We start from the raw sequence: 12,406 nt of genomic DNA, 5'->3' as shown, positions 1-12,406 counted from the left end.
GGGTTATTGGATGGTTGATGTGCGAATCAATCAATCCTTCATCCTGCATCTTGGCCAAAGAACTCCCACTTCTCTTCACTTCGCAAGTACACGCATTCGATAATATATTCCTCAAAGAACGAGCAAGTAGTGAATGACCCCGAGTGAAAGTGGGGATGTAGCTTGCTTCTCTTCTCGTCAATACAGTGCCCAGGCCGCCCCGAGGGGTCGTCATCATATGCATGTCTATCTGACAAAACAGTACAGAACATACGGATGATGAATGAATTAAGTAAGTTTCTACACTATATACAAATCAATAGATAAGATAAGAAAGCAGTTGGGTGGTTGAATTCCCTTTTTTACAAGCATAATTATACAATTATGCAAATCCCACTTGGTGTTAGCGGTTGAGCGTTTAATGATATTATACTATATTACAACGTGTTTCCCTCTCTCTCTGTGTGTCTCTCTCTCCTCAATTAAGTCTTGATCAGTACCAATCTTAAGCGGGGACAGCTTAATCTCGGAAAGCCCTCTTCTTGGTCTTCCCGTCGTCCCGTGCAAGAGGCTTGATACCCAGCGATCTGTGTCTTTCCTCTAACCAATCTTTAGCTTTTTGGCCCGTGGTGCTTTCGTACTCCTCAACAGAGATTGGTGTCTCGGCATGAGGGGTGACTCGCAGACCGTGTCGAAGAGATGGCTGTAGTTTCCAATTAAATCCAAAGTATCAGCAATGGCCCTTGACCATACCTGAATAATCGATCATTCCATGTTTGTATGTATAGGGAGCGAGACGTGTCGTCGAATTGGGTCAAGGCAGGCGGGACCAAGGTGCAGCAGAGCAAGGAGAGTAGAGTCACACTCACATAAGCATCAAAGGTAGCAGAATGGTTGACGATCCTATTATCCCAAATCGCCACGTCTCCAGATTGCCAACTCCATCGGACCGTCGCGTCCGTCTGCTGGGCAAAACAGTCCTTGAGGAAACCCAAGATCATATCGGATTCAGCCTTTGGGACCCCGACTAAACGGGTGACAAATCCGGGATTGACGAAGACAGATTTCCAGCCTGTGACCGGGTGTACTCTGATGACCGGATGAACGGTCTCGATGGGCTGTCTTCGAGGGATCTTGGTGATGCCTGTTCGAGAGGCGGCTTGGTCAAATCCTGAGTGGATCGCTGAGAGGGATTCGAGGTATTTTTGCATTGGTTTAGAGAGGGAGGAGTAGACTGCGTAGCTGTATTTCCCAACGTGACGATCATAATCAGCTCTTGAGTGTTCGGTCCGATATGAGTGATGTGGACGATAGTTAGGAGATCACGAAGGAGACCATGAGACCGCAGTCAGGAACAAGGTGAGACGACTCACCCAGATGACCACAAGGTATCGTTACCGACCTCGGGGGTGGTCAATAACCTCAAGATGGTAGTTCCAGGAGGCTGCACTTCGTAAGTCACGTCCGAGTGGAAGAGCTCTGCTCGCGAGAAGGCGTAAAGATCAGGTCGGGAATTGTGGTCGGCGTAGACGACTGGGAATCATCGAAAGGAGAAATGTCAGCGAAATCTGGTATTTCGCATCGTGTGATAGCGAAGATGCCCTAACACAAGGGGGAAATGAAAAACGCAGTGAGGAGGGAAGAAGGGTAACTTACCGACGACATCGTCCAAATCACCTCGTTTGGGCGTAGCGTAAGTAGCGTGTTTGTGCAATGGTCCGAAATGTTCACCAAGGTCTCGTTGCGCTTCGATAGTGAGGGAGTGTTGATTTCGGAAGACTACAGATGCGCACCAGGTGATCAGAAGAAAATCTCTATATGAGAGAGAGAAAATGGTGTGCCGCTAGGACTCACAGACTACACCTCGTTGAGCAACAAGGAGGGCCCTGACGAATGAGAACAACGGTCAGTCATGTTCTATGGATTCAAGTCAAGAGTCAAGGATTATTGTGTCAAGTTGCAGCAAACTTACAAATCATCTTTCTCCTCCTCGCCAAGGTCTTCCAACTTGATATCCCCCTCAATGACAGTTCCCACAGCTACCAGCCTATCTTTGATCTTGCCTCCTCGAGCCTCTACGAACGCTCGGAGTCTGGCGGCGTTCGGGTGGGCTTTCAGTCCTCTGTCTACGATGTCGAAATGCGGAAGGGCAGGGTCAGATTCGGTTCGGTCGGGGTTATGGGCTGCACGCGACCATCGAGAACAGTACCGAAGGAAACGAAAATTTCGTCAGCTTTTGCTTTTCACCGCCTTGTCGCGTGACCCATTTGATCGACACAAGATCAGGACTTCAGTCGAGACCGCTCAATGAAGAAAATATAGGATAGTCAGAGACAGAAACACTCACGAAGGAAATCTGCAAATGGATAATCTTGTCCTGGACCAGATCCGAACGTCTCTCCCTAGATAGTGTTCAGTAAGCGAGGTGTTTCACCAAACAATAATAAGCATGTTGACCCCGACTCCACATCAGAATAGCAGATCTAAGCGAGATGGGTCACTTACAACGTAGTTGTAAGGATCAACAACTACAACTTCATCCTCGTCCTCGGTAGCATGTCCACTATCATGACCGCCATCCTCTTGAGCCTCTGGTTTGGGCTTGGTCGCGTGACCGTTGAGCTTGAGGGTTCCAATAGGTACTTGTTCGAGTAAAGTCGTAGTAGTAGTGGTAGACATCTTTCTTCTTTCTTTCTTGCCTGGGTGGTGAGCAAGGAAGCGAAAACAAAAAAAGGCAAGACTATCGTCTAACTTTTGGATTTGAGGATGATTGACAAGCAGAAAAGAAACTGAAACTGGTCGAATGCATGCACGTATATATATACATACATACTTTTCTCTCACCCGAAATAATGCATGGGTCAAGTCAGAAAGGCAAAAGGCAACATAACATGATCCTTAAGGGAAATTAATCAGATTGGTCAGGAATTGTAGATTGTAGATTGCAAAAATCAATCACACCATCTCTCGACATTCGACACTCTTCATTTTTACCATGTGTGCTTACGTGCTCATCCAAAGGTATCCTTTGAACCGACCTGACCAGGCGACGATGACAGCACAGCGCCCACGTTCATAGCTGTCCCAGTAGGCATGTCTATGTGAGTAGCGAACACCCTCATGACAGCAAGAACTTTTCATCTGGCGCACACGACCATATCATGCTTGTCTAGTCGATTGTCCAGAACCACGGAGCGAGGAATCCTCAGGGCAAAAGACACTCCGTTTCCCTGACGCATTGCGCTGTAGAAATGAATGAAGCGCCAAGCCAAGCCGACCACTTGCAGTTCACTCGGAACTGATAACGTTCCTTTCTGAAAAGTTGGAAATCAGCTCGGAAGACCGATTTGATAAAACTCGTTTCCTCATCCCCTGAGCATTTAGCCCTAAATAGTATTGAGTAGCAAGGAGACCCCGGGAAGCTAAACGTTACTCCTGCATCCCGGTTCCTGCCGACCACGCATCATCACAAATGTGAGCACTGCACGCACGCTTGATGGATGAGAGGATATGTCGTGATCAGTCAAAAGGGGTTATGCGTTAGCTCAACATCATGACCATGAACATCCTTGGTTGTCTTCGTCATCAGCGAGAAAAAGAAAACATCGTGCCGTAGCCTGTAGTACGTTGTCGATCAGCTAAAAGAAAGCGTCCCTGATCGGCCCGTAATTAGTGGAACGTATCGAGTAATAGGCGTGCGCATGCCCATATTGCATTTAGTGCCACATAGAATCCGGTATGAAATTCCGTAAAATCAAAAACTATCCGTCGCGGTGCAAAGGTTGAGCCTGTGCAATTTCCAGTCAACGATTGATTAAGATATTCGTGTTGGCTTTCCGTCCTTCCTCTCCTTTTTCATATCGCCTTCAAGCTTGTTAACGAGGGGTCGACTTTGCAGCAATGCAATGCATTTGCCGAGTCGTCGATCTGGCATAGTCCAGAAGGGTAGAAGGAGGGGATTGTAATACTATCCATCCATAGCTCACGTATCTCCCGTCTCCTCTGGTCGTCAGACTGGTGGGGAGATGGGTCGAAGAGGGGCGAACATCCAGTAGAAAGAGATTCAATGCAATATATGTCATGCATGGTCCTTTAGATGATGAATGGAAAATTATGCTGCACCAACGATGCCATGCATCAGTACCCGTTCCAGTCTGACGGATGGCAAGTGACGAGGACGAGGAAGGGTGTGGAGTCACGAAGTTGGACGAGGTGTTGCTGCGACACAGAGGCTGATGTGCGAGGGCGCAACTGCATTGGACTGTACAGATCGACGGAGCATCGTCATGACACTCCAACATACTGTACACAGACGAAGCTCTGCGTAGCTTTGTGCTTAGCTTTGACAGCGAGACAGTGACTCCCGCCTGACTGCCAACTTGCGGCGTAAAGATGAACGCCTCAAACCGCCGAAAGTCAAGAAGGATGATGTATGATATGTGTGCATGTGCATGTGTGAAACGCAATCTTCTTCCGGTTAACTGATTTAGTGTTATATGGTGAGAGTTGAATGTGGCACTTTTATGAGTAGGGTACCTTTCCTAACCGGTTGGACGAGTAAGTTACGGTGTCATGGCATATTACACACTCTCCAACGTTTGAATCTCAACCTATTTCTTATTCTTTTCAATCTCTCGTTCGTTTCTTGTATTCCACTTCAACCATGGCTGTCATCAAACAATGTCTACCAGGGCAGTAGACCGCTGGCAGCAGCAAGTCTCGCCACCCTCTCATTGTCGCTCTCACCACTAGCGCATCAATCTAAATCGACCAATTCCGCCAATAATTAACTTCGCAGAAAATCCCATCAGAAACCAACGCCACATCCACAATAAATCCCCTTTTACACTGCACCTGTCCAACAATAATCAACATACAACGTCCCCTCGAATCGACTCAACCTCATCGATACATATACATATCCATCTCATTCCAGGCTGAGTTAGACCATCGTCATCATGGAGACAGATCACCCTCAAGTCGCACCATCATTTATAGCCAAGAGCGAAAATGGGAGAGATCAAAGCTTAGCCGATGGACCGCCACCACCATTCGCATCATCCTCTTTATCCCCCGCCACTATGCAACGACCCCTTCCACACCACTCCCAATCATTCAGTCCTACTCACTCTTCACGTCCTTCGTTGGCCGGATCAGTTGGTGAGCATTCAGCAGATGGAGAGGTGGATAGACAGAAGAAACCATCAAGGGACGGATATTGGAAGATGAAAGAGGCGGAAGCGGCTTCATCAGCTTCTATAAATAAATCCCATGAGTACACACCCATACCCAACCTTTCTCATACTGCCAACACAGATGCGACCCAACAAGAACTCTTGCACACCCCTATCACTGGCTCATTACCCCCATTACCGCATATCGACTCCTCTTACACCTCCGTAGCCGTTTCGAATCATAACGCACATACCATTCAACCTAAGAAACGAGGCAGAAAGAAAGTATCACCACCCCCACTCATGACGACCAAGGGCATATCTCTGGTTTTTCGTAGGCCTCCCAATGCCACACCGGGTCATTCGACTACGAGCGATACTCAGAGTGTACCAGTAGCGTCGGGATCAGGGTACACACAGAATAGCAGAGCTAGTACGCCGGACCAAAGTGGCAATGTGTCTGTGTCTGCGGAAGGCGAGGATTCGGCTTCGAAGAAGAGGAGAACCGAGTGAGTGTGGCACCATCATCTTCATTTTTCACACCACCATTACCACTACATGGCATCATGCTTTACTACACCCTTTTCTGGACTTCATGCATGCGATCCCACGGTCTTATGCATACAATTATGCATGAGAGTCATACTGATCATTTCGCCGACCCACAGAGCATCTCTATCCGGAGGTCGTTCGACTCGGAATCGACCGTCCCCAGCCGGTACACCCTTGACAGGGTCTCCTGCTCCCTCCGGCACAGGCGCTCTTTCCATATTTGCCGCTCCTCCTCCGACAGAAGGCTTACCAGAAGCCCTTCAATCAGCTATTCCCCATGGCCTCACAAATGGATTAGCGGAAGTGCCACCTATACCGGACGCGGATTCTATCAGGAAGGAGGCTGCTGCGGGATTCGAGTCGAGGTTGAGGTCAAGGACGGTCTTAGCTGGGCAGCGAAGGGACGGCGGCGAGAGGACAGGTGTATCGGCAAGTGGGAAAGATGTCAGAGTCGGAGGAACTGCTAGGACTTCTGAGAAGACGACGAATGCCAACACACCTACGACAATTGCTGCGAAGAAAAAGGGGAAGGGAAAAGCCGATGTAGAGATAGTAAGTCCTGCCCACATCTCGGATCTCTCAATTACCCTGACCTATGCATTCATCATGATATGGCTTCCGATACACGGAGTTCTCAATGCTGAGCTGAGTTTGTTTTGGGTTATTCACAGCCAAACCAAGATTTCTGTTCGGCGTGTAGGGGGATAGGCAGATTCTTGTGTTGCGATGGATGTCCACGATCATTCCATTTCATGTGTCTTGAACCGCCTTTAAGGATAGATGAGCTGCCTGAAGAAGAGATCTGGTATTGCAAACAGTGTAAAGCTGAGCTAGTAAGTGTCGTCCAAGTTCAGACATCAATGCCACGTCCTGCGAAGAAGATGCTCCCTTCCATACCAAATTGTTACTCGCACCACTCTGTCCTCCATGCACACAATTTTTGATCTCCGGCTGACTGGCCATCACTGCATCCGGGAGTAGAAAGAAGGCAACGGTACACCTCCGACAAAGGAGAGAGAATTGAAACCTATCCCAATGACCTTCAAGCAATTGACCAAGAAGGTGAATAGCGAGAATCCACGCCAGTTCAGACTGCCGACTGACTTGATCTCGTATTTCACCGGGGGTGAGTTGTCATGACTAGTTGCTTGCGCTGTTTTCTTCTTCTGGGTATTCTGCTTGTTCAAGCTGACAACGAGCTTTGATGCGCAGTCGGTGAGGCGCCTCATGGAGAGTATGTTGATGCAGAAGGAGCTCGTATGAAATATGAGTGAGTGAGGCATGGCGCTGTTTCCCACCGTGCTACCTAATGACCTGAAATCTGGGCTGATAACACCCCTTTTTTGATATTTGATGCACTGTAGTCGAAAAGGCTTTCAAGAAGATCGAGATCCTTCACGATTACGAGATAACAAGAATAAGCCTATACAATGCTTTCATTGCGGTGGATCGGCTTTACCCCATCATGCCCTCACCACAGATCCAGAATCTCCGTGGCGCATGATCGTTTCTTGCGATTATTGTCCCTTGTCTTGGCATTTGGATTGTCTTGATCCGCCGCTCAGCTCGATGCCTAATCCAGCTAAAAAATGGATGTGCCCCAATCATACTGAACAAGTCTTGGTAAGTCGTCCTCCCTCGTCCCTCTACCTGGTTTGATGAAGGTCGCTGATGAGTCATTGATATTTATGTTTGAACTTGTAGCCACGTAGGAGGACGATTCGAAATGATATAGAAACGGTCGATGTCGATTCGCGCAACCAGCCTAATAACGGTAATATCGTGGTTATACCTGAACCTGAACCGCCTAAAGGGCCTGCGTTGGATTACGAGGACATGGTCATCAATCGTAAAAAGTTCAGAGTTCCAGAAAAAATCATCAAGTTGGATTTCTGGGAGAAATGCAAGACTCGGTAAGTTGTCACTCCCATCACCCTCTCATTCCCCTACCGTTTCCCTTCCTTCACTGCACTTTACATTGCGTAGAATATCCGCTGATAATTTGATTTGATCGCCTACAATTCAATTATGAACTCGATTGCCACAGCGCAATCTCCCGGCCAAGTCAAGAAGATATGGACGCTGCCAACCTCGTCTTGTCCCTTGGAATCCAACACTCTCATGAGCCTGAAAAGAACCAAGATGGGGATATGGATATTGATGTTGCCGATGACGATAATACTCATGATCCTTTCCCCACGCCGAAATCACCTGATTCAACTACGAACCACAACGACAAATCCCAGAATGCGGTGAAACAACCTAGGATCGTCCTCAGAATGCCTGCAAAATAGGATGGACCATCCGAACGCCGATCAGGAGAGCCTCAATGCCTAACACTGGGCGAATGGGTTCTCAGTGCAGCCTATGGACTACAATTCCGAGATTCCGGTATCTTGTTATTGCTAGCACTTAGTCGCCTGGGTCGCTCATGGTCTGTCTCTGATGCAAAGCCGACCTGACGACCGTTTTTTGGTATGCAGGTCATTTGACAATATGTATGAAACGATCTAGATCTGGACAAGAGACGCGATGACGTCCCGCCGAGCTTCGTCTCAGAATGTGTATACATATACTGCGCGGAAAGTCGCTTGTACTCATACATATTCTAGGATGCTATGCATATCTTATCATGTATCTATGAAGCTTTGTTTAGTCCAAAACACAATTATGGCACCTGAAGAATGCCTTGAGCGTGTAGATCACGCACCAGACGGAATTGCAATGGTCCTCTTTCTGATCTAATTCATCGCTCTCATCGCTAACTCGAAGGCAACGAAGGTGGCTCCATTCGCAAAGGGAGATCTGTGTAGGTGAAAGAGAAGATCAAGATTAGCATGATGCGATCTCGAAGTTTCCAATGAGGCAGAAGGGGTATGCAGAGCAGATTTTGATCCTGAGTTTGTCGGCTAACGAAAGAAAGAAAGAAAGAGCTGAAGTGCATTGAGAAAAGAACGTACCTGATCAAAGTAGGCGCCAAACCACCCAGGAAACCTTTGATACCCTGTGCTTTCCAAGTCTGCCTCGTACAATCTATCATGCCTTTATATATCCTCTTCGTTGGGTCGAGAGAATCAGTTTGTAATTTAGATTTTATCACGTCGACGGGGTATATCCTTCAAAACTCAACTTGATCAGCTCGTCACACATGATTTAATGCATTTCTCTGTCTCGCTTGTTGACCAGCTGGAGATGCTCACGAGAACCATAAAGCGTATCCTGCTGCAGCACCATAGGTGACTGCCCACAGCGGCGACACCTGTTCTCTCGTCAAACCCGTCGTTCGGAGATGTCGCTGAACGAGTGCTTCATACGCCATAAAGTAACATCTACAGCGACCCAGTGACAACAGCTCACATCAGTACTCGTTGCTCACCGTTTCTAAGATTTACCGCTTGATCCAAAGTCATCTGACGATGAGAGGTGGTATTCACTCACCCGTATCCTACCCCGTCTCTCCACATCGTAGGTACTTGACCTTTAAACACCCCCTTCAGCCCTCCTCCTTGCTTATACAGCTTGACGGCGCAGTCCAGCGGTCCGGCATATAACCTAGGTGAGCCAGGTGTGACGGCAGGCTGGGTTTGTAATCGAATACGAATGTGTTCGACGGGGTTGGCGACGACCGTATTGGCTACTCCAGCGAAGGCTCCGGAGAGCCATAATTCGCCTGTACGCCGGGTGCGAAGTGAAAGCCAACCATCATTATCAGCGAAAGTTCGGAAGAAAAGAGAGGGAGGGTGGGTTGCACGGGTGAGAATAGAATGATCGCTCGACACCTTGGTACCGTCGACTTACCAAGCCTGAGCTCCCTTCCTTTTGCTCTACTAGAGAAGAACCGTTTGGCGCCCTCGAGAGCCCCGAATTGGATAGAGACACAGGCTCCGATACCGAGAAGAGGGGTCAGTGTCCCCTACGAGATTCCGCGCATCAGCTTAGCTTATACAACACTAGCAGTCCAGCACATAGCCTCAGACCTGGAGGACGTCGTATGTAAGGTACAGGCTAGTCGACTTAAGCGTACCTTATAGAATCCCAGTGGTCCATCCGCTTTCAGCAGTTTGGTAGCGCAATCCAAAGGCGAAGCGTATGTGCCGGGAGGTGCTGTCTGTATTCGGACTTTGACAATATCGAATGGCTATTGGGGTCAAGAGGGTAAGCATTTGCTGAAAATGTCCAGTGAGGGCCTCGGTGTCATGGTTCACGACTTACTTGACCAACAAGGACTTGAGCAATACCACCGACTGAACCTCCTATCAGATCTTTCTGGGTTTGAGTCAACGGTAAGCCGGCACCATCAGCAGGGGGCGACAAGAGCTCGGACATCGTAGGTGACTTCGAAAGCGCGTTCCGATCAGAGGCAGGATGAAGAATAGGGGAGAATGCAGAAGCAGGGACGGGCGGGAGGAGACTGCTCCCAGTGCTTTAGCTATATATGCATTTCAGTCAGAGCGAAGGTGTGCAGTTGCATTTGTATTTCCATTTTACGAGTACTCGTAACCCTCATTTTCCAATTTATCGAATCGGATTCCTGTTTTTGTATTTGATGGAAATTGATTTCAGGCACCATTCCTACCAATCCAAAGATAAGGATTCCCGTTCCCGAGTCGAGAGCGCCTGTACCACGACCTTGCCTCATTTCCAAGTCAAGCTGTATGTGTCTATATCGTTCATGATTGCGTGGCGAACGCCAACAGCCAGGTGATTTAGGGGGACATCAAAGATCCTGTCGTTGCATGTCTTCAGATCATGAGAGCTACTGTATCTATCAAGTATATATATCGTGATGCTACAAGAAAAAGAAGAGTACCAGACCAGGGTACATCTCTATCTATCTATATATACTGGAGAGAAAGAGTAATAAAGAGCGAATTTAGTAGTCGTTGGTAAGACTGAAACTGATTGAGAAGGAAAATATGCTAATGTGTTGCGTTGATGTCTTGCTGTATTGATTGCGTAGGGCTACAAATGTCTTGATGTTGTGTAGATTAAAAGCCACCATGTTCCAAAAATGCCCAAAAATGATTCGACCAGAAGTGTACAATTCAATCGACAACTTCTTTCATCAGATTACTGATTTACTCCTTTGTCGTACCTATATAGCTGTCCAAGAGAGAGCAGCTACGGTCTCTTCGTCTTCCTCTAATTTAGATCTAGGCTTTTGTCTTCGATCAGATCGCAATAACCTGTTGAGGAAGCCCTCTTTCACCGGTGCAGGCACAGGAGCAATCACAGAAGCCGCTTTACCCTCGTACCCCCTGAACGAGTTCGTAGTCATCGATCGAGGTATAGTATGGTAGCTCGCAGAAGTGGGAGCCTCGTAGATTGCCGGTGGCTTCTGGATCTGAGCAGAAGAGACTGATCGGATGCCGGATTTGCTCTTGGCCAATATGGGTGGTGAGACTTGTTGAGGTGTAAGAGGCATGTCTTCCGATTCGAGGGAAGAGGAAGATCCGGATCTATCGAGAGGAGGGGCGATGTAGGTGATATCGCCCTTTGAAGAGACGCGTCGGTGGCCTTGTCCGTGACCTGGTCTTCGAGGCGTAGATTGCGAAGATTGGGAAGGCATTCGGACAGGTGTAGGAGGAGTGGCTGGCAGTTCAGGAGAAGATGATGAGGCGTATGGTGAATCGAATGTGTATTTGGACAGGAATGGCTCGAAGTTTTCGACGATCTCATCTTCGTTGATAGACAGGTCGTAATCCAACAAGTATAGCAATTGCTTTTCCATCAAGTTGATTTCGGCAATGGAGAACATTTGAGCGTATTTGGTCCAGTGCTTGTTCTTCGGTGACGAGTCGTTGAGATACTTGGCAGCGACGATGAGTGTGGCGAGAAAGACTCGGTGTCGGGTGCATGGCATGCCCTTGGCGACTTTGGGTAGCCTGTGTCGGAGTCGTTCGAGGTAGACAAGAGTAGCGAGCAGGGTGGAGACTTGGACATTCGATTGCTCACACACAACAGCGATGAAGGTTTCGAGCGATGGGAGACCAGGAGCTTGAGAGCCGTCCTTTGCTGGAGTAGGAGGGGGCGAAGGAGGGAAAGCAATCTTTGTAGAGCAAGCAATCACGGATGACGTGCGATCGGCGAGGTAGTCTGAAGGAAAACACAGGCAGGTAAGTTGAAGCTAAAGATGGTCTTGTCGCGTATGACTTTGTGACTTACAGACCATCTCACGGGAGACATCGGTTCTTATCAGTTCCAGGAGAGCGGGGTTGTGGATTCCACATACGGAGAGAGAGGCGGGTGCATCCTGTCCTCGAAACATGGGGACATGGGTTCGAAGGAAGGAGTACCGGAAGGGTAGAAAGACATGGCTGTCGAAGACATGTTGTTGGTGTTTATGCTTTTCGTAGTTGACGAGAGACTAGTAGATAGTTGGTATGTACAATGAGAAGAGGACGGATTTTCTATGAGAGTCGATCGGTTGAGGAGGATTAGCTTAAGAGGATATCGTGGGTGAGGTGAGGTGGAGAAGAGGGATGTAAGGTGTCAGATAGGAGTGCGGATATGTATGATTGAGATGGCGATGATGATTCTACAAATCTAGCGGAAAGGATGTTGAAGAGAAGACTCACGATTGCGACTTGATCTATATAGACGTAACAGATTCTCTGATAACGCGTTCGTTCACGCTGGACGCTAACGAGTTTTTCCCGTTACTTGGAGTACGAGGACCGAAAGGGAAGGGGGGTGATTAT

General features: G+C 48.1%; 4 protein-coding genes across 4 annotated transcripts; 1 reads left to right on the top strand and 3 right to left on the bottom strand.

The window, feature by feature from the left end:
- Positions 1–499: 499 nt before the first annotated feature.
- Positions 500–2,658, bottom strand: I303_106005 (uncharacterized protein; the record flags this gene model as incomplete). Its single annotated transcript, XM_018409314.1, has 8 exons — positions 500–682; positions 849–1,221; positions 1,353–1,512; positions 1,636–1,758; positions 1,834–1,865; positions 1,952–2,162; positions 2,327–2,381; positions 2,485–2,658. 8 exons carry the CDS (start codon positions 2,656–2,658, stop codon positions 500–502), a joined length of 1,311 nt encoding a protein of 436 aa, XP_018261587.1.
- A 2,279-nt stretch (positions 2,659–4,937) lies between these two features.
- I303_106004 (uncharacterized protein) lies at positions 4,938–7,999 on the top strand (the record flags this gene model as incomplete). Its single annotated transcript, XM_018409313.1, has 8 exons — positions 4,938–5,662; positions 5,822–6,257; positions 6,377–6,538; positions 6,717–6,831; positions 6,918–6,975; positions 7,070–7,328; positions 7,410–7,618; positions 7,753–7,999. The coding sequence occupies 8 exons, from the start codon at positions 4,938–4,940 to the stop codon at positions 7,997–7,999; spliced, it is 2,211 nt and encodes a 736-aa protein (XP_018261586.1).
- A 447-nt stretch (positions 8,000–8,446) lies between these two features.
- I303_106003 (uncharacterized protein) lies at positions 8,447–10,031 on the bottom strand (the record flags this gene model as incomplete). The annotated part of the gene is made up of 7 exons (XM_018409312.1): positions 8,447–8,510; positions 8,666–8,821; positions 8,906–9,034; positions 9,144–9,375; positions 9,504–9,618; positions 9,730–9,843; positions 9,918–10,031. 7 exons carry the CDS (start codon positions 10,029–10,031, stop codon positions 8,447–8,449), a joined length of 924 nt encoding a protein of 307 aa, XP_018261585.1.
- A 769-nt stretch (positions 10,032–10,800) lies between these two features.
- Positions 10,801–12,035, bottom strand: I303_106002 (uncharacterized protein; the record flags this gene model as incomplete). Its single annotated transcript, XM_065969293.1, has 3 exons — positions 10,801–11,801; positions 11,871–11,896; positions 11,980–12,035. The coding sequence occupies 3 exons, from the start codon at positions 12,033–12,035 to the stop codon at positions 10,801–10,803; spliced, it is 1,083 nt and encodes a 360-aa protein (XP_065825365.1).
- Between the last annotated feature and the right edge of the window lie 371 nt (positions 12,036–12,406).

Source organism: Kwoniella dejecticola, chromosome 7, assembly GCF_000512565.2.
Source record: "Kwoniella dejecticola CBS 10117 chromosome 7, complete sequence".
NCBI classification, from domain to species: domain Eukaryota; kingdom Fungi; phylum Basidiomycota; class Tremellomycetes; order Tremellales; family Cryptococcaceae; genus Kwoniella; species Kwoniella dejecticola.
Note: the sequence above shows the minus strand (reverse complement) of the source record. Positions and strands in the feature narration are given on the sequence as shown.